The 22,660-nt window shown below is 41.0% G+C and overlaps 1 protein-coding gene across 13 annotated transcripts in view; it reads right to left on the reverse strand.

The window, feature by feature from the left end:
• The window catches only part of ARPP21 (cAMP regulated phosphoprotein 21), a 143,909-nt gene that overhangs the window by 48,573 nt on the left and 72,676 nt on the right, over positions 1 to 22,660 (reverse strand). For 9 of the 13 annotated variants that reach the window (XM_037386792.1, XM_037386802.1, XM_037386791.1 and 6 more), the window contains 6 exons: positions 22,377 to 22,414; positions 20,200 to 20,259; positions 17,441 to 17,673; positions 7,680 to 7,910; positions 3,098 to 3,267; positions 1,413 to 1,517 (listed from right to left, as the gene is read on the reverse strand). In XM_037386792.1, coding sequence (XP_037242689.1) covers positions 1,413 to 1,517; positions 3,098 to 3,267; positions 7,680 to 7,910; positions 17,441 to 17,673; positions 20,200 to 20,259; positions 22,377 to 22,414 — 837 coding nt within the window. The remainder of the gene's footprint in view (positions 1 to 1,412; positions 1,518 to 3,097; positions 3,268 to 7,679; positions 7,911 to 17,440; positions 17,674 to 20,199; positions 20,260 to 22,376; positions 22,415 to 22,660) is intronic. The other 4 variants (XM_037386800.1, XM_037386798.1, XM_037386796.1 and 1 more) reach the window with 2 other exon arrangements.

Raw genomic sequence — 22,660 nt, forward strand, 5'->3', positions numbered from 1 at the left:
CATTCTCCAAAACCATCCCACAAGGTATTTATTGGCCGGAAACTTCAAAAGAGAAAGAAAAAAACCCACGTTTATTTGTGGAAAGCAATGCCAAAGATGGCAGGCTCACCCCCAGACTCTGAGAGTGGATACCATGGGCCAACATTTTAGAGTACTCCTGGAAGATCTTCAGGTTGCATAAGAAAGTAATGCTATTAACTTTACCATCATCCTACATGCATATCCAGGCAAATAAGTTGTCTGTCTGAAGTTGTTTCTGTAAAAAGCTAGGATATTCATTACCTGGACGGCGAATGACTGCAAACAGATCCTATGAGAAACTTCACTGAGTCTGGAATGTCTCTGGATTCGCACAGCAGAGACCTAGAGCTTCAAGCCCCTATAATTTATATATCGTGTGCATAATTAATAGACATTGAAGACATTAATTCAGGTGAAGTTTCACTATTAAATTAGCCACTAAAAATATCAGCCTTCCTATGACTATCACTAGAACAACCCGAGATGCCTGCAAGACACTTTTCAAGAGAATTAGCACTGAGATATGCAACTTCGTATGTTCAGCATGGAACATTTTTTATTGTCCTTTAAATGGTACCGCTCATCTACCAGGCATTAATAACATCATTTTAGCTGCAAGGATCTGTTCAGCTTTGTTTCTATCTCTTACTATAACTATGTGACAACTCTACCTTGGGAAAAAACACAGTCATAAATAAAATTACCAGACAACAGAAAAAACAATCTTGTAGTCCCTCTTAAAATGTCAACTTCATTTTACAACAGTATAATTTTAGCCCTGTAAGCACCAAGCCAGATTAAGACTCCAGAAGAGCACTCTACTTATTTTTATTATATGTCCATTGGTGCTTTGTCATGATGCATAGCGTACCACACCTTCTGCAGCTGGTTCACCACCACTCTATTTTCCAAGTGCTCTGGTATCGTCAGGGAATAAATCCAGGCAGTGGATTTAGTATACTGATAAAATAATATTAAATAAAAAAATAACAATTTCTAGAGGTCTCTTCTCCAGTCTTTATGGACATAAAAGAGGGATAACCCAAACCTCAAATGCTCAACTTAGAAATTTAAGTTCCCTCGATATAAAGTGGGGAGGCACAAGCTCCTATCAGGCTCAAGCACAACAGAACATTTTTCTGGAGGCTCTGCTAACCAGCTGGAGAGCCCTGCTCCTAACATCCTCCTGGTTAGATAACCATAATCAGCAGCAATGCTCTTACAGAATGCTTGTCAGTACCAAAAGCGTTAAGGCAAACAGGAATTTAGATGAGGCTCTCCTGTGGGACACCCCTTGCAGTGCTTTACAGAGGCTCTCAGGCATCCTCATGCTCACACATCCAGCTTCAACTTCAAGGAAAGAAAGAAAGAAAGAAAAACATCTTTAGTACCACAGAAAACTGCTGCGTTGGAGAGACTGGCAGGAGATGCTGGGGAGGATAAGAAACTGCTGGATATTGGACTGACTGAGAAGATGGCTGCATTGCCTGAACAGGCTGCAAAATAAACACAATGAAAAACAATAAATACAACCTACTTTGAAAGAAACAATAACAATAGCCATCACTAATTCTGTCACTGAGAACAAAGGTCTCAACCACAGCTCTGAAAATGCAGGTGACTCATTGCCAGCCCAAGAACAAGAGGTCAGGTACTGCAGTTTTCGTCTTCATTTTAGCCTTATATCAAGAAATTCTGTATTAAAGATTTTTCTGCCTATTTTAAGATATTTGATGGCTGTTAGATTAAAGGAAGCCACAGCTATACCTTCTTATTACTGAAGTAAAGCAAACACAAATTATGATTCTACATTTAATTTACAGAGATAAAATCGAAGAGCAGCACAGTATAAGTGTAGATTTGAATTTTTCTGATAATTACTGATTTAACTCTGAGTGTGTCATAGGCAAAGGAATAATGCTATAAAGCTGCTTTGGCAGAACACAATAGCTAAAAAAAAATTGACAAAGAACAGGCTGAGAATTATCAACAGACAGGCCCGTCAGCTTGGAGCAGACATCTAAGTGAAAGAACAATTTTCTAGAACACTGTTACCATGGAATAGCTTTACTATTCCTTTCATTTTAACCTCTCATTTAACTTGAGTCTTACACAGGTTTGGTACTACCTCCATCTTCTAAAACTGCTAGGACCAAATCAAGAAATAAGAACCATATTAAGTCCAAACCCAGTAAAATCAAAGCAACTGCACTGAATTTAAACATTGTTTTTCTGGGTAACTTGGGATGAAACTGTGCCAAATTATAAAGCCACACAAGAACCACAGTAGATCTTGGCTGCTCTGTGAGTAAGCAGGATGTAGGATTCTTGCTTGAGTAGTTCCCGCCTGCTCTGCTCTGGGACAGCAGACACACAATCCACAAAATTAAGTCTGAACCAGACCCAAACCCTGCTGCCCATGCTCAGTCACATCTGGCCACATGCCATGGCTGGCCAGGGGCCAGAGAGCTGACATACTGTGGCAGTGTGCCCAAACCACGCTGCTCTTCCCCTCTCCTGCTGTAGCTCCAGAGCTTCTACTTCAGAGAAGGGTCATGGCCAGAATACAGGGTGCAGGCAGAAGACCCACAATCTGGGTCAGGGGTGCTCAGAGAGCTGCCCACCCATAGATCAGGCCTGACATAACCAGATACAGACAATTTTTTAAAGCCCTGTGTACTACTTGATTCTTTGACTCAACCCCACGGCTGTCAAAAGAGACAGGGAAAGGTTCCTGCCTCTTTGGAGAGAATTATAGACTGCACTGGTTTGAGAATGAATGCTTCAGCAATTTCTGGGCATTATGGGCAATTTCTGCAAAATAAATTTATGTATACACCAACTTGCTTAACAGTCCTTTTCAAAATGAAAGCATCCTTTAGATGGAATTGAAAAAGTAATCTTGCCTCTCCATCTGTTTCCCCCACATTAAAAACACAGATCATAAGTCCCATTTGTTTCAAAAGAAAGTAAAATCCTGATATTTTGTCTAGCTGCATCCATCCCTCCTACCCTTTAGGTCATCCTTTGTATCCCTGAGAGTTTCTCCTCTTTTTCCAATGACTACCACACCTACCTGTGTGACAAGGTGACTTGTCATTTGCTGCTGTGGCTGCTGAACCTGCTGAGGCTGCTGGGATGAAGGCTGCTGCTGAGACTGTCCCACCATCTGGCTCCTCATTGTCTGCTGGCCACTGGGAGGATTGTATATTGCCGGTGTCCCATCAGGATTTACAAACGGTTGACCTGAAACAAAACATCCTGCCTTTGCTGAAAACTTTTACAAATATACTGTTTCCTGTATGAAATCATACAACCTTGCTTTACCCGTCTGGTCTTCAGCTGACCTGCTACAGCAGTAAAGAGCTCATTACTCTCAATGCCTCATTACAGTATCACCTTTTATTTTTTTTTTCATAGGCAAGGCAGACAGCAAGTATCTGTTTCGGCTGTATTACTTTCCAAGGAATGGGTGGAAGGTTACTACGACTATAAGATGATTCAGATGCTATGGTTACCTGAAGACTTTCAATGATCAATCAGTTGATACTAAAATTGAACTCTGGAGCAAATACTGGAGGTAGAGAATATTCACATACATTTTATTGCCACACAATAGCAGTCAAATGTACACAACTATGCATGACATACTGTAGTTTATATGAAAAGAAAAAAAAAAAAAAAGAAGAAAAAAACCCATCCTCGTTACTAATTTATTTACACATTCTAATATCATATTGCTGTACTTCTGAGTGTTGTGGCCTATGTAATCAGATGAGACAGCACTGGAATTTATCAAGGAAGCAACATTTAAGATGTTTTTGAAAATCTGTTATATAGAGGACAAATTCTGTCCAAAGTTCTTCTAAGCTGCTGGACTCTTTTTACTTCAGATATTTTAGCTGGGGAAAGAAACTTTGTAAAAGTAATGTGTTTTGTTGTTTTTTTGGTTTTTTTTTTTTAAATAAAATTACCCAAGTCAATGACTCATAAACAAAAAAGAAATGTTATTTATCTGTAGCAAAAATGTTTTCCATGACCTCAGTGACCTTTTCACTTCCATCATAAATTCATAAATTAAAGGAATTACAGATTTTTTCTATGAGAAAAAAGGAATCTTAGTAATGAAGTATAACATTTGAAGTAGATAACTAAAGTATGAATATCTGAGACAAAAAGGGAGATGCAGTGACTGGGAGCAACAGTGAAATAATGAACTTCTGATTTGTTCACAAGCACCTCTACCATTTCTATTTACTCAGACTTTCAGTTCCCTCTTATTAGTCATGATCAGAAATGTATGAGGAGCGCTGGCTACAGAGACCTTGCCTTCTCTCTCTAAAGCACCAAGACTTTCTGGATGAAGTCACCATACTCTACTGGGCACGTCACACCCACAGTGAGAAAGGTCACAGTTAGAGTGAATGGAAAAGAAGCACGGGGAAGTACTGTCCTCTAGTCAATTTCCTGCTTCTTGCTGTGAACACATGGGGTGACAATGGCACGGACTCCCTAGATTTGGGAGTCCCAGGCTCCAGAAGTACTTCAGGAGACTGGGGAGGTCAGACTGGGTGAGCAAGATAACAGGCTCATGAATCCTACACCAGACACTCAAGCGAAGCTGTGAAGAACATTTCCTGTGGCTCGGCAAAGTATGACAGAACTGAAAGAGAAAAGGTGTAGTAATGCTTTTAAAGATGAAAAAAAAAAAACCTTTCATGAAGAAATCTTGAAATAACAAATGAAAAGGAGAGATCAGATGGCAACAGGGAAGACATTTGTAAGTTACGAACTGTGGCCCTGATAGAAGGGCAAAGATTGCAATGTCACTTAAAGGAGTAAGAATGAAACGTAAATGCTCTTAAATTGTCAAAGGGGTTAAGTCAGAGAATGTGTCAAGAGGAATTCTTTAAAGGGTAAAACAGACTGGTGAAGCAGCTGAAATAGAGAGTAAAACAGCATAGCCACATCAACAGTCTTTTCCCAAAGCAAGCAAGAAGCTTCTCTGTCTGGGGAAGTAGAAGGGTAAAGCAGAGGAGAGGAAACAAAGGAAATTGAAGATATGGAAAAGTGTGGATTGCCAACACCTGAGAAGGAGCCAACAGGTATAATCAGAGCAGGGAGATACTGACAGTATCTATGGATGCTATTAGAGGCTTGCCCTGTTAGTGACTATGTAGTGTGAAAGGAAGCAAAGATCTTTAAAGGACACGGTGTTATGATCAAAAGAGAGAAAAAGACTGGAAATAGCCACTCTGCAAGAGAAGAAGGAGCTAAAGAATGGTGTTACACAGGAAAAGAAAATCTATTCATTACAGGAAACAAAGCTCCCTTTTTCCTTTTCTTTAATCTGACTTCTCTTCATCTATGTTTCTGACAGCATCCATCACTTTGATAGTCGATCACAGCATCCAGCAATCTAAGTCTCCTCCCTATGGAGCTTCTTTTGTAATATTACCCTAATAAGATGCAAAGATTCTGAGCCCAAGGAGTGGCAAACTTGCAGCATGTATTTTGTTGCATGTTAAAAACACAGTAGACACTGCAGCATAGCCTGACTTCCAGCACAGGTAGCAGCGTGAAGCTATACATCTGAGACAAGAATCTCAGTCTTCAAAAGAATCTGCTTCCTCCATTTTCTTTATTAGGTATGTATTTACACGGGAGCCACAGAAACAAAACACAGGGTTTGAAAGAAACACAAAATTATACATACATAAAAACACTTGCTCCCTGAATGTCCGACATAATAAAACACATGGAGCTCTCAGTGATGCCTCTGCAGACAATGAGGCATGCTAGGAGGGGACACAAGGTGCTCTGGTCTAGTGACAGTATTGAAAGACATTATACCTACAGCAGAAAAAGACTAGGTACCAGGGAAAAATGCAAGCTAGCTGCTGCAAATTGCTAAATTGACGAAACAAAAGGAGATGTTCCTCTTATACAGCTCTTCTGGCTTGCAAGTGTAGCGAGCTCCAGCCTCCTTGCCGTGGCCAGTAACAAGGACAACCTCTCAGCTGCTGTTGGGCTCAAAGCAGCAGCAATTCCTTTTGTTTGTTTCTCTCAGTCCTGTCACCTGAATTATGGATGACTTCTGTCTAGGCCTGCTGAGTTTTGTACAGAAGTGGACCACATAGTACACAAAATGCTTTCTTCTGTATTGACTAAGAAATGCCAGTGCTACAGACAGAACTATCAACTACCAGAACAACAGAAATGAGTAAATTAATAATGATGGGTTTTCTCTTATGCCCACCTATCATTCTATCCTCTGCCCGAAGTGAGTTTTTAAGAAATGTCCAAAATCCCCATTCATGATGGCAGCATTAGGCTCTCATGTCAATAATGTAATAGCTTGAAGAAAGTGTACCTCAACAGTAAAAGATTGAGAAAAGTACAAGTTTGTGCAAGTTACTAAGTCATCTTTCCGGAAAGAACTTATCACACTGAATCTAAACAAACAAGAACTCCTTCCTGATTTTATATATGTTGATTTATATAGATTAGCTCCAGCTACTACTATCTCTAAATACTCATGGAATGCTTGGTTTAATAGTTTGTCAATGCTGTGTTTTTCTTAAATACTGCAACTTTCAGTTTTTCTTGACTGAATTCTGACCAAAAAAATTACTATTTTTAGCTGTGGACTCACAAATAAGCTTTGCACATTTTCATCAAAATACTGGAACACAGGGGTGTAATATATACAGAATGCTGACTATATATATAAAAAAAAAAATCCCCAAACAAAAAGCTCCTGAATGCTCTATTAAGAACTTCGGGAAAATATTTTGGAGTTCAACTCTCAGTTTCCAGCATAATGGTAAATACATTTCACTGAAGGCTTTGTTGTTTTAAACCCAGCATAACTCAGCTAAGGTTGACAGCACAGCTAGTCATGGTCACCGAATCACTGAAGAAGCATCGAAGCCTCAACCTCCCTAAACCTTTTGAATACTGTCAGTACAATACTGTGGGGAGTAATAGCATAACATGATCTGGACCAAGGAGGTAACAAATTGCCTTAACCTTTCAGCAAGCACTCAAGCTCAAGCTGAGTGGTCTAAAGCCCCCACAGTGCTTGGGTGACAGCAAGTGCCTCCTTTGTGTGCTGCAGCACTGCTAACTACCAGGAATTGAAGAAATTACAACTTTCTCTTATCACAAAGCTTCTGATTTAAATACAATTGCTAATCATACAGCTCACATAACAAAATCAACTCTGAAGTGCTAATTCAAATGCAGCCCTCAAGCCTTTTGAAATTCTGCTGTTAAGCACAATCTCTAAGACTTTGATATTGTATTTTGGTTGCACTGTATCTCAGCATGCTCAATATGGAAGAGTATCTGTCCTTACTGAAGCTAATGGGATCTTGGAGGATTCACAGCCAAGGAGCGCCAGGGTTTTTACGAGATGAATATCCTGACCACACAAGTGTGTTTTGTATCACTTCCCACCGGCTATGCCACAATCCAGATTTGCCTGCAGATTTGAAAAAACAACCTGCCATATGTCATGTCTATGTATATTTGCTACTTACTTCCTCATAAAGTGCCTCAAGGAAAATAATTCTAGAAACAACAAATTTGCCAGTTCTCTAGATGACATCAGAAACAACCAAGGGCAGTACCAGGCAGGAGAGCATCGTACTGACCTGTGTGCGGGTTGAGAAGGATACTGCCAGGCGGTATCCCTGCAGCTTCAAGTGGAAGAATGATATAGCTGGTGTTGCTGGGAGCCACCTGGCCATTCATCCCGTTCTCAGGGTAGGACACGTTGCCTGAAGAGCTGGCCGTCACCCCGGGCACAAGAGATGCACTTTGGAGAGGCTGATGTAGTCGTGACAGTGATCCTGAGGAGCCAGCACTGCTGGAAGACTCTGAGCCTAACAGAGAGACACAACCACAGCAGGGGGGTTACAAGGGATCCCAGTCCCCATCAGACACGGTGCATATGCAAGGACAGCCTTCAGAGACTGCAAAGGCAAGTGCTAGTCCATGCCCAGCTATTAGGAGTGGGGTTTTCACTCCCCGCTGAGCTCAGTATCCAGTTGTATTTCTACAATTCAAAAGACCACTTTCCTCCTGCAACATATGCTTCCCTCAGCCAGTAAAAAGCTTTATCAAATAGAACACAAAATACTCAGCATGTATTTATAATGCCAAAGCATTGGTTCATAAGATATAAAAACTAAACAAAGGGTTTGTAAATTAAAAAGAAAAAAAAACCCATGACAAAAAACCAACCCAGCACAAAACCCCATCAAATATTTTCTGTAAGGAGAAAACATAAACCAGCAACTGAGTTGTCAGTCAAGTAACAAGGTAGCTGTGCCATGCATGTATTAAATTAAAGCTAGCTAAGATGCTACTTAAAACGTTTGCCACTTTGGTCTTTCAGCATCTAGCCTATTAGAATTGATTATCCAAGATAAATCAAACATGTGAAAACCTGTAAAAATGGGGTGATGCATTATTCTGAAAACAAATATAATTTCCAGATTTCAGAGATTTTACTTGATTAGGTTTCAATTTGCTTCGTGTAAAAATGACAAGAATCTCTGACAGCAAAGGTTCAGGTGAATGGCTGCCTTCAAACAGGATGTTAAGGCAAATACAAGGGAGGTGTGAAAGCAAATGTCTGTATGGATGCTTCCTCCCAAACATAAAGCATACTTTAATTGCAACCTCTTTTATTTTACTTCTTTGCACTGTCTGTGCATGTTACGCTAATTACTAACCTCCTTAGTGCCCTCCGGCACGTATAGACAAAAAAAACCCACCCAACAAACAAACAAAAAACCAACAAAAAAACGAACTCAGAGTTAGATTTTAGTGAACTTCTTTCTTAGAGAGCAAATTGCATCCTGTCATATTTGGGATATTACAAGAGGACCGTGCAGTAGACTGCTTAAAGACTTGGATTTGTTTTCAGTCAAATCCATATTGGTATCCAAATTTCAGGTTTCCTCTGAAGAAATCACACCACCATCCTATTACTAAACAGAAGGTCTTTCTACAGATTACTGCGGATTCCTGTGTAAAACCCATTTTTATTCATCTCCGAACTTCATATTCATACGGCAGCTGCTACTGAGACAGTCCTTTTTATGAGCTGTGCATTATTTGCCATCGGCAGGACCCTAAATCTGTTTCTTCAGTATCTAATTAAGAAAGCAACAGAGGTTTTAGAGGAAACTTTTAATTTCTATAAATACACTTTAAAGTTGTATTAGTTGCTATATTTTTTCCCCTCCTTGTAAATGATGTTGGAAATTTAGAAAGAGTATTCCTGCAGGGATAGTTTTATCTATTGGATCATTTCCGATTTCAGTATTTCTACAAATTGCAGAGATACTCCTGAAGGTCATCCTCATCAAGCTGCAAGCAGTATTTGGCATCTTCCTCACTAATGTACATGCAGAGATTAATTTTTTCTTCTACAGCAGTTACCACATTCTTTTCTGCATTTTCCTGCCCCTTCCACATGCGTTTCATGTTGCTTCTTTGAGTACTTGCTTTACTTTCTCCTTTATTTCCATCACCTACTGAATTCAATGGGTTAGAAAGCCGTCTGCAGATGCAGGAGTGGCTATGAGACTTCATAAACCTGTTATTTCTAAGCATGTAAGTAGTATCAGGCTTGAGTTCAGACTTCTTCCTCCCCATTTTGTCCTATTCCGAAGAAACGCCACCAGCATGAGAGAAGGTTGAAGATCTGACATTCAACTGTTTTTTTCTTCTCCCCCTTTCAACTGCTTTTAGGGCAGAATCACAGATTGATCCTTACCAGCATCCATACGTTAAAAGCCAAAGGACTGCAATGAATTCAGATGTACTGTGGTAGGCAGAAGTGAAAAAACCTCTGGAGCTATCACCCCTTACTGGGCGAGATGATAGCAGCTTTAAAAGACCTGGCATCTGCTCTCCTATGTCAGTAGATCAAAAGTTGGTTATTTTGAAGGAACACAAATAAGACACAAAACCATTTCAGCACTTCTCTGAATATTAAAATGTATATATATATATCACAGAAATCACTACTTTACCAATTTTGCCCCCATTTATCCTGAATGATCTGTTTTCATTTTTTTCCATCACTACACTTATTTCCTATCATTTGAAGTCTAGACATACTAAGGCAAGTAAATTCCAACACTAATGTTTGGAAATTAACACCAATTAATCTTGTCTTTGTAGCTCTGATTAGCTGTTTTCACGGTGTCCAAATCTGGAATAAGAAACCACCACATAATTAATTCAGTACTGTAGCAAATGGGAAAAAAAATGAACTATCTGACTTTATTCAGATTCACATTAAGAGATGTCTTGCTAAAGACTTCTAAAAGGAACTTTGACTAAATGAGATTTTTGCCCCCATGACATAAGCCAACCGTTTTTTTTTTCAGTATGTAATGATGGCGACTTCTTCTAGATTCTTCTATAATTTTCTTGCTGCTTCACAGCTGACATAATAATAACCTTCATATTCTCATCAATTTCCATTAATATATTTTTAAAGTATTCTGAGAGATACAGCAGTTCAAAGAGCGATGAAAGAAAGACAGAAAAATCACCACAAATGCTTAATAGCTTAGAGGGTCTGCAGAGGGAGAACATGGAGGTACCATTAATTTTCCGATATTCTGAGCACTAGCGAGCAATGCAACATGTCTCGCTTTATTTTCTTTGGGTCAGTATTCAGTATCTGATGACTTTGAACACCTCTGCTCATCTCACCTTCCAAGCCAGAGGTAAATTTTTCACTTCTTATCAACTAGACTCTCAAGATCTACCCACTACTTGCTCCAGACAGTCAGTTATTCAGGAACAGCAGAGCACCGATCGCCTCTGGAAGTGGTTTTGTCTTGGATATAGTTTCTTGGCTTACAAATATTTATTTTCACTTTTGTAAGTCACTGGTATTTCTGTGTATTACAATGTATTTAGACTTTTTAAATGATAATGGTACATGATAACATGAACATGATTATTTCTTTGCAAGCTGCACTTCTAAAAAAAATATTGATGTCTCAGCACAGTCAGTTGGTGGGAAGAGTATGACTAGAAGCAGTTGCCTCTTGATTTATTGCCTGTGCATCAACATTCCTACAGTTTCTTTTGGACTCTACAAGGTCCAGACGACTAACACCCAATTAAAGAAAATCATAGAGAAGCAGAAATCCATTTCTAAAAATCACAGACAAATTTATAATTTACAGGAAACTTTATTACAAAGAAAAAAAAAAAAAAAGAAGAAGAAAAAGAAGGTGGTTAGTGTATTGAAATGCCTGCAGTATGCAGTATAATCATCTTTCCCCAGCAGGAAAAGCAAAGAACACCTAACAGGAGAGATCAGACTGTGGCTCCAATTACTTGGAGCCCTGCCAAGGAAGCTAACAATCCCTCCAGATCTATATCAACACAGCTGATACCCCAGTGCAACCAGCTTTTTGTAAAGGGGTGGTGGGGGGAGGAGAAATACTTCAACAGATGTGCATTCCACCGAAAGGAAAAAGCATTAAGAGAAGCTAATGATGCAGTAGTTGAAACGTTTAAGTCATCCAACAATAATTTAAATAGATACGTAGACACAAAAAGGACACTTCTTTGAAAAACATCTTGTCTGCCCTCCTAATAATGTATATTAAAAGCTGTTGCAATGTGTCAGTGACAATAACATGGTAGTTGATGTGCTAGAATTTCTCTTCACGGATGTGTTAGAGACTGCACAGGTACATCTTTGGTGGCTACAGGGACATCCATTTCACTTAACATTCTGCATGCTTAGTCAACCCTGGAAATTCCACTATATTGCTGGAAATCTAAACTAACCATTTTGTATGATGTCCTATGTTGCAGGAATGCAATGTGATTACAATTTGTTAAATTATTAACTTCCCACTCATTAGTGAATTATAGCCTAATACATCTCTACGTATCTCCTAAGCTTTGAAGAACAAAGAAGAAAATTTTATTTGCAATACACAATATGTGTTTTTCAGTGGAACAGGACTTTCTAAACTATCAACAGGTGCATGAAAATAACCATCAGAACCAGTAAGATAAACATGTAATGGGTTTCAAACAGCCCTTTTTGTGAAGTTTGGAAGAATGAAGTAACATAATTCCTTTGCTAAGCTCTAATCCCCATGCAGCTGAGTGCAATTAAAGTCTAACACTAATTCACATTACTGGACTCTAGTGCAAAGAACAGCATGTTCCATGATCTCTCTTCACCTAAGGGGTGGCTAACATCTTTCTGTGCTTCAGTTTCTGTTTGTCTGCTATGTACCACTAATTACTGATTTATCAGAAGTTAAAGTTAAGGGCAACACATTTAATTTTGGTGACAACATTAAAAATGATCCAGAAAGGCTACAATGCTAGTATTGCAGCACTGTTATATACTCTCAAAGGCAGCTGTGAGCCATCTGTGAAAATTCTGAAAGTGTTAATGTTCCCATGCTCAAGAAGGGTGTTTGACAACGTTTCTGAATAACTATCATATATGTAGAATAATTTTCACTTTTAAAATGGTCACAAACACTTTCCATCATATAACCAGCGAAGAACATTTTGACCAACTCATGACTTCAGACTGATTTCATATGTACTATATACAAGACAAAAATGGTTTAAATTTATTACTGTGAAGCATAAAGCACTTCAGAGAACAGGCTACTACTTTCTTTAGAGAAGAACTGGGGTAGAATTGGTGCCTACCAGGTGCCCTGCCACACTACCAGGGCAGTGTGCCTAATGTTAGTAGCTACACCTCTGCAATCTCATTTCAATAACTGTAGTAAAGACACAGCAAATAAACAAAATCCTCCAAAATAAAACCACGATCAAGCCTTAAATGTGTACTGAGCTACGGAACACCCAGCATTCCCTATAACTGGAGCACAAAGTGATGATGATCTAATGCAAAACAGACACAACAAATTGTCACATGGTACCTATGGAACCTTAGAAAACATGCAAACAGCATGTGGGGGCTTCGACAGCTGTGTGAATGCACTCAGCATTTTTAGTGAAGGAAGAAGACTTCATTAAGATATATTCCCCATTACTTTTTTGAACAGCCATTCTTTTCTGCTTTAATGCCACTCAATATGATTTTTGAGAGAAGAATAGAAATAGGAAACCAGGTATTTCCTATGACTTTCCGCAGGCTGACTGACAGTTTGACTTTGTGTCCTGGCTTTGAAGGTGTAAGTTTGTTTTGACATCTAGCCTTGCTCTTTTTCCCCACCTCTTCCTTTTAGTTCGTTTCTTTTTTACTCTTCTTGTGCCTCAACTAGCTTTCAAAATTAAATATTTTAAAAATGTCAACTCACTCATAATATGTAATTGCTTCACAAATAACACAGAATTTTAGTATCAGTGATGTTTTAAAAATGCATTATAAGAGCTTTCATTTGAAAGCAATTTTGAGTTTGGTGCAAGGGAGTGCAGATGCATTTACAAATATTGGCATGCTTCTGAAATCTCTCCTTTAGTACATTTTCTAAGTACACCCTTTAACACGCTTGATTTTAAGACTAAAACAGCTACTTAAAAGCATTACTCTTTTGCAGTTAGATGTCTCAACCCTCCAAACTGGATTTCCCTGACACCATTTTAAATGCTCTGCACCTCTGCAATACAATGCTGCAAAGAAATGTATTTACCTGCACTCTACTAAAGATGAATAATATATTAAAAAAATATAGTAGGAACCTGTGCCTCCTCTCTAATTCACATATATTAAATTGAATTCTGATGCCATGGAAAGATTCACGGGAAGCAAAGAAATCTGGAAGTAAAAACATAGTTTACTTCATGCCCCACTATATAGCCTATTCAGTCTTTACACAAATAAAAAATACAGGAGGGTGTAGTTTCAAAACTACATACACACTTGTTTTGCTATGTTGCATATATATATATGGAACAAGCCAGAGGTAAAGAACTATACTGTACTGATTCAAAGTCAAATTAATGTCTTAATTCCATAGGATTTCCCATAAATAAGGATGGAGTAAAGCAGAAGAAGGATATTAATATTAAGAAGGGATCCTTATGGGTCCCTTCCAACTTGAGCTATTCTATGAATCTGAAGATAATAAAGCCAGTATTTATCTAGAGTCTCAAAAGAAACACAAAATGAAAGCATTAAGAAGAGGCAGGATATTCCAAAAGCACCCGGCAGCTTTATGACCAGCAGCTTTCCAGCCAGCCGGGTTCCTTTACAGCTGTGACATGTAACACACACACATGGGGGGGGGGGGGGGGGGGCCTGAACCTCAGGGGGAGCAGCAAACCCCGCCGGGAGCTGGCGGCTCACAGGGCAGCGCCTGGGCAGAGCCGGGCAGGGCCAGAGCAATGGCGGCCAGGGCCCCGTGAAGTGAAACAGGCAGGGTCACAGGAGACCCCTCTCTGAAGGGGACAGAAGGCCCCGTACGGGACCGGACCCACAGCTCAGAGCAGCTGCTGCCCCACTGGGGCCCAGGTTAAAGATAGGAAGGGAAAGCTTCCTACCCTGGTACGGCCCTCAGATTACCTTCCATTACGGATTTTTCAGGTAGGCAGCGATGAAGTTGGAAGAAGTAGCCCAAGATCTGCTGTTTGTGAAGGACTGGTGGGTGATGTGATGGCTACAGGCTGTCTCGGGTACAGAGATCACGAAATGGTAGGGCCCTCGATTCTCAGAGAAGTAAGGAGAGGGGTCAGCAGAACTGCCACCGTGGACTTCTGGAGGGCAGGCTTTGGCCTGTTTAGGAGCGTGGTTGACAGCGTCCCTTGAGGGGCAGTCCTGAAGGGCCAAGGGGTCCATGAGGGCTGGACATTCTTCCAGAAGGAAGTCTTAAAGGCTCAGGAGCGGGCTGTCCCCATGTGCTGAAAGATGAGCTGGTGGGGAAGATGACTGCCCTGGCTGAACAGAGAGCTTTGACTGGGACTCAGAAGAAAAAAAAAAAAAAAAGTTTATGACCTTTGGAAGAAAGGGCAGGCCACTCAGGAGGACTACAAGGATGCCATGAGGTTATGCAGGGCAAAAATTAGAAGGGCCAAAGCCCAACTCGAACTTAATCTGGCTACTGCTATAAAAGACGATTAAAAATCTTTCTATAAGTATATTAGCAACAAAAGGAGGGCTAAGGAGAATCTCCATTCTGTATTGGATGTTGGGGGAAACATAGTGACAAAGGCTGAAGAAAAAGCTGAGATACTTAATGCTCTCTTTGCCTCAGTCTTTAATGGTAAGACCAGTTACTCTCTGGGTACTCAGCCCCCTGAGCTGGAAGACAGGGACAGAGAGCAGAATGAAGCCCCTCCTAATCCAAGGGGAAATGTTCAGAGACCTGCTAACACCTCTTAGACACACACAAGTCTCTCAGGAACAGATAGGAGCCACCCAAGGGCACTGAGGGAGCTGGCAGGAGTGCTCACCGAGCCACTTTCAATCATTTGTCAGCAGTCCTGGCTAACTGGGGCGGTCCTGGTTGACTGGAAGTTAGCCAACGTGATGCCCATCTACAAGATCTGGACAGGCTGGATGAATGGGTCAAGGCCAATTGTACGAGGTTCAACAAGGCCCAGTGCTGGGTCCTACACTTGGGTCACACCAGCCCCAGGCAGTGCTACAGGCTGGGGGAAAAGCAGCTGGAAAGCTGCCTGGTGGGGAAGGGCCTGGGGATGCTGGTTAACGCCACCTGAACATGAGCCAGCAGTGTGCCCAGGCGGCCAAGAAGGCCAACAGCGTCCTGGCTTGCATCAGAAACAGTGTGGCCAGCAGGACTAGGGCAGTGATCTTCCCCCTGTACTCAGCACTGGTGAGGCCACACCTGGAATCCTGCATTCAGTTTTGGGCCCGTCACTACAAGAGGGACGTTGAGGTGCTGGAGCGTGTCCAGAGATGGGCAATGAAGCTGGTGAAGGGTCTGGAGCACAAGTCTTATGGAGGAGTGGCTGAGGGAACTGGGGTTGTTTAGCCCGGAGAAAAGGAGGCTCAGGAGAGACCTTATCGCTCTCTGCAACTACCTGAAGGGAGGTTGTAGCGACGTGGGTGCCAGTCTCTTCTCCCATGGAATAAGCGATAGGACAAGAGGGAATGGCCATTTAGATTGGCTATTAGGAAACATTCCTTCACCGAAAGGGTTGTCAAGCATTGGAACAGGCTGCCCAGGGAGGCAGTAAGTTGCCATCCCTGGAGGTATTTGAAATACGTGTAGATGTGGTGCCTAGGGACATGGTTTAGTGGTAGACTTGGTAGTGCTAAGTTAATGGTTGGACTTTATGATCTCAAAGGTCTTTTCCAACCTAAAGGAGTCTATGATTATATAAAATTTAAACTACATTCAAGATCCAGAGGCCCAGAATGTAGTTACCAAGTCAAAGGTTCTCAATTTATTCTGAAAATTCCATTCCCCGGCATCCTGAATCATGGCAAAGGCTACCACACTATTTTGGGAATAGAAGTAAAATCTGACCAACCCAGGTTTGATAAACTGGTTTTAAATTAAGTACCATCCAGAAAACACTCTCAAGCTGAAAGAGCACTAAGTGCTAAGTATTGATTACCACTTGTCCTGTACTATATGTATCAAATGAACCAAAGTGATGGAATCATCTGATGGGCCCATTATTTATTATGCACTTTTACACAAAAATGTAATAGAGTAGCTTAATGGCATGGCTTGAAATTACTTAGATCCAGACCTGTGACTCAATCATATGTTAATGTACCCGTGAAGTTAATACAAGTAAATGCAGAATTCCCACCAGGTTCATAGTCTCCTTAAAGGGTACTTTCATTTAATAGGAACTAAACAAGAAAATGGAGAGATGGTGGGACCTGTGTGAATCCAGTGCTTCCGCCTGTTTCCACCACAGCACACTGCCTCATTGGCCAGCAGCCAGGGAGAGGCTGTATTCCAAGATACAGATGGTATGCTTTTTAGCAACAACAACAAAATGTTTTTGAATTTCTCATCAGATATATAACAATTAATTTTTCGTGATTCAAAAGGATTAATATTAATAAAAAGATAAAATCTGCATTTTGTCTGAAAGGAGCACCACCTTTTCAGGCTACAAGTGCAGTCAGTGCTCAAAGAGGTAGTGCACATGCTCTGCTCAGGGGAAAGCCTACCTCACCTATGATTTGCATACCTCAGGCACCAGGTTTTCTTCTTGATTCTAAAAGCTCAATACCAGGTACCCAGACACTAAAGTACATAGATGGACATACACATCTGCTACACACAAGGAATACCACTGTTCATGTAAGTTACCACCTAGTGCAACCCTGGGAGTTGGACTAGATGATCTCTGAAGGTCCCTTCCAACCCAAACGATTCTGTGATATACCACACTCAAGTAATTTATTGCCACACAACAAAAAGTACTGTGAACCCAATACAGTACTAGCTACCTGTTTTAGACAGTTTGCCGGTACTTCTGTTACTTGATGAGCTATCTCCTCTTGTCAGGACAGTTATCCCACCAAAACTGGCTGTTTTTGTTATGGCTGGCTTCAAATTTCGATTTGAGCTGTCAGAATCTGTGCTGCTCCATGGCCTTTGGTGGTCTGTCCACTTCAATTCGTTCTCCGTACTGCTCTGTCGACTGCCAGATGCCTTCCCCATGCTGTCTCTGTTACCCCTATAGATATCAGGAAACAAGGATTTATACACAAACAAAACTGTGTCAGGATAGAGTCTATCTTTAGGTATCCTGCAGTGCATCTAATGAGAAAAAGAAAATAACCTGCATTTATGAAAGCACACATGAAACAGGGGATTTGACCCCCATACTCACCTGCTTTCAGCAAGTAAACGGCTATAAATATTTATATGCGCAGCACTTCACCACTCCCCTTCTGCATATATCCTGAGAGCACTTCACCAGAGGGGGCTGACATAGCATTGCTGTTGCCTCTTGATCAGTCTCTTCCCTAAGCAAGCCCCTTGCTACTTTGCTGTCCCATCATCTGTAATGTTTTTCTCACTAATTTCACCTGCCCTCTACCTTTGTCTTCATATCCATCCTACTTATTTCTATTGCACCTTGCCCCCACTCATCATCTGCTCTGTGAAGTCATCCAAATCCCTCCCTAAACATGTGTCCTCCCAGTGTGACCACAAACTCCTCAGTGCTAATGCTCCACTTAGAGACCCACCAGCTGGGGTTTGGGTTCCCCCCCTGCATACAGTAATTGCAAAAATCTCTGGGTAGAGACTGTCCTTGAACAGCTGCAGAGCACCCAGTGTACTGTGAGTAAAACCATAGTAATCTGTGAGCAGAATCTGGAGGAGAATTTGGCTTATTTATGGTGAACCACTTACAACGTGCTGCTAAAATGACAAAATCAGCATGCTTACCACAGCTTAGTGCACCACAACCATTATCCCAAGTGGTGCTAGTAACATTGGTTTTTGGAAAGCTTTTAGAAGACATTTTCCATCCCTCTGTCTTATTTTACAGTATAATACCTCGCAAGCTCAAAGCTCTTTATACAAATCAAAAAGATGGGACTACACTTTTTTTTTTTGGTCCTCTTTCTCCTTGCAAACATGGCTTCTGCTTTTTATTTGGAGAACCTGCTGAGCTGTGTCACTGGGGACATGAAAGAGCGGTGTGTCAAAGATACGTTTCTTGGCTGTGATCAGAACCTCTCACAGATGTGATCAGCAGTGTTAACCTGTTGACCTTTGCTAGACCCAAACAGTAGAAAAGCATGAAGAGGAACAGCACACAAGCAATAACATAAAAGGAAGAAAAACATTTTAACGAGAAATTGTCCTTAAGATTTAATTGGAAAAAAAAGAAACCCAAGTATATTATTTACAGACTCTTTTGCACTCTTGCACTTAGAAATTGACAGTTCTTTTGTATTTACATTCTAGTGGGAAAGAAACAGGATGTTTTTGTGTCCCAGTCATCTGTGGGTTTGGGTTACACAAAATTTCTTTTTGGTCCCCAAACCCGAACAGATATTTGTTATTAAAAGTGTCTGTGTGTAAGATGCCTCCTTACTCTTGCATGTCTAATGACTCTCAGATCATCAAGGCTAGGCCAAAGCATGGAGAAAAGTTTTTCTGCCTGTGGCAATGGGACGCAGCTCTGGATGCTTCAGCACCGATACTTGTCTGGTGCATTCTCACCACCTCCTCTGTGACTGCTGGGATGGATGTACAGTTGGCAGCCACACATCAGATAATCCTGCATCCTTTCCTCCTCATAATGAAAAATTATGTAATATAGAAGATGCAGGTTTGAAGCGACATAAACTATCACTGCCAACATATGCAAATTCTAATGCCTACAGTCATGTAGCGATCACCCTACTTCTGCCTAGCTGTCCTCATGCCTTACTGGCTGAAGGACATGCTTCTGAAAGCATCCATTACTTCTGCCCACACTGCTTAACACTTGTGGTAGCTGATGACTTTAAAAGCAGCTTGGCATGTTCAGCTCTTGTTGATTTGAACTGAACCTGTGAGAGCTCAAGGTGTGGGAAGAGAGCCTTTCTAAGCCTCTCAGAGGAATACTGTCACCGCTAGGTTGGGTCTTCCACTGATCCACTGTGTCAAGTGAAGAAAAAAAAAAAAAAGTTCTTCATGAAAACATGGATTGACTCGTACTGATTGCTTGTGGCTTGGGACAAGATTTGGGATACAGGATACATCTGAATGTTTTCTGGGCAGAAGGAATTGGAGTTTGGAAGACAAAGTTCACAGAAAAAAGGTTTCAAAATATTACTGCTTTAGATAAGGGAACTTCAATCAGTTTCACCTCATCATAATTCTACTTCAGCTTTTAATAAACGAATGAAAGGAAAAAAGGTCAGTCTGGGCACTAGTCTGCGAAACATGCCTGTTGGATATACTAGAGCAAAATGAACTTCCACCAGTCACAGTAACCCCCAAACTGTGGCAGTTTGACCAGCTGGGCAGCTGAAAAACTCATATGGTTCCCGACTTAATGATCTGTAAAACCAAAGGAAAGGGTCCCATTGCCACCTCCCCATTCAGGGAGCGTGCGATCAGCAGGGTAAGAACTCCATTCTCCATGCATCTTTCCAACCAGAAAAATGACATACCTGTCAAGGTCTCCCTTGGTGAAGACACAGACAGAATCACAAGTGAGAGTTACTGTGAAATGAATATTAAATGAAGTCATACAAACCTAAACAGCTGTCTTTTCTTATGGGTATCATTGCATACACTACTGTCTTCCAACAGCCTACTGAAAAATGAAAAGAAAGATTATGGTAACAGACATGGTAATTCCAATTTATCTGGTCTGTGAAGCTACATTTAATATCAAGCACCATCTTCCAACTTATACTAGATTCATAGTTTAAAAGAACAAGGCTAAAATTGATAGCCATGTTGTGTGTGTGTCCCCTGCCACGACCCCCCACCCCCCCACCCCCCATAACTGTGCACAGTCACATGAACATAAGAAATGTCAGCCAGGGAGGCTGAAGGCCATGTAACATTTCCTGTTACTGAGCAAGGTAATTCTCAGAAGGCAAGGAACCATACATCTACATCCAAAAGAAAATTCATAAAAATGTCACCTAATAAGAACATAAAAATGCAAGCCAGCAAAATACTGCATGTATAATTTTAAGCACTTGCTAAGTCGCTTGGAAATGTCTTCAGCTCAGAGAAATGCTCAGGTTCTCTGATGAAAAAGAAAGGCAAAGCACTTAAACACATACCTAGTTTTCAACACAGCAAATCAACAAGATCACTCATGTGCACAGAGCTAAGTACGAGCTTCAGCGCTTTACCTCATTGAACGTTGTAAGGCATGCAGCAAGAAAAAGCAGTGTTCTGAGGAACGCAGCTGAAGTCTCTCTCCTGACAACAACAGCGTAGGCAGTAACAGAAACCCAGTTTCCAGCCTGGCCCGTTACTGGTCTCCACTTGGGTATGCATCTTCCCACCAGGAAAGCCAGTCAGCCAGCTCAGGGGTTCAAGCAAAGCAAACCATGTGCAAACACCAGAACTGGCCACATTTTCCCGCACACAGGTGTGGGATCGAATGCATAAAACCAGTGGAGGCCTGTCTATGAAGCTCGTGGTTTACCCCATAAAGGTCCCCACCCCACCCTCAGCAGCGCAGTGTCTGAGCACTTTCCATACTGACTTGGGAACATGAACAACTACATGATATTTATCATCCCAATCTCTCCAGACAGGGAAGAGTCAGTTTATGGGAGCATCTGCTTTTTGCTTTTTGGGTTCCTTTGTTGCAATTTTGATTTATTTTGATAAAACATATCTCCATAGTCACAATACAGAAAAAGTAGCAGAGGCAATATCCCTGGGTCTCAGAATAAAAGGTGGTTTGATGACAGTGGCTGTTACCTCCTGAGGGCCTTCCCTCATGCCACTTTTAGGACTGTCCATTAGGGAAGCCGGTTTATACCCTTACTGTGGAGTCATTTTCCATGGGAACAGCCTCACCCATAAATACATCTGACAGACAAGAGGACGGACAGAGATAGAAATACTGTGAAAGATAGCCTCCCCTTCTTCAAGGGGATGATAATTAGTTTTAAAACCTGGCCAGGACAGACCTGGGATAGCACTGCTCAAACACTCAGCAGTGAAATTCCCAGCTTTTTGGTTAAAATCCTTATCTGCCATAAAGATGCACAGTTCCCAGGATCTTCAACACAGTTAAGCTAACTTATGGCTGCTATGGAGCTAACACTTCATATTTTGTAGATCTTAAACACGGTTTCTTCTTCCTTTGCTTTAAGTGGATTTATTATAATGAAAAGAACATCCAGAAGTATCACACAGTAATGCAAGGTAACAGCTGGCTCAGATATCACCATTCCATTACTGCAATGCAGCAGCAAAGCAGGTCTGGTCTGGGGGACTTCTGAACCTTCGCAAGCACCAAGTGAAGTCAGCGCTGCCGCTCAGCCCCACAGGAAAGCATGTTAAACAACAGAAACACAAGCGTGGTGTTTCATAAATATCATCATCCAGCCACTGCTAGAGTGCTTTTTAAAGATCGATAAGTTAAATTCTAAAGGCACTCCAAAGACAGATTGGCCATTTGAAATGAAACCTTAGGTGGGCACCCCCTCCCTCCCACAATCTGCTTTTTAGACTGTAATGCAAAGTCTCAGGAAAGAAGCAGTAACACCTTATCTGCTCAGACACAATACTGCAAGGCAATCTCTCTTCCTCCCTCTTCAAGCACAAAGCACTGCAGATAATACAAATCACAAATTTGCTCAATAGTCTTCACATTAGGATAAACTATAGAACTATAGATAGACAAAATAATAAAAGAAAACGCTAAGTTTAACACAAAAATAAAAAGCTATTTTTTACCTGTTTTCCACAAAAAGGTTTTCCTGGGAGCAAACTGACTGAAAAATAAAAAAGGCATTGTATCAGACGTTCTAGATATGCTCTGCTGTTCCAATTCCTTCCTTGATTTTAGAATTACCTCCCCTGTTCAGGCTTAAGGGGATTTCCATTCATGCACCATTTGCATTTGCAGAAGACAAGAGGGAAAAAAGGTCAAGAATAAGGTCAGGCCAGTAAAATAAATTCCATGCATTACAACACATTGCCAACGAGGGGTCTCAGTTTCGAAACAAACTGAAATTTCA

This window comes from Falco rusticolus, chromosome 4 (genome assembly GCF_015220075.1).
Source record: "Falco rusticolus isolate bFalRus1 chromosome 4, bFalRus1.pri, whole genome shotgun sequence".
NCBI classification, from domain to species: Eukaryota; Metazoa; Chordata; class Aves; order Falconiformes; family Falconidae; genus Falco; species Falco rusticolus.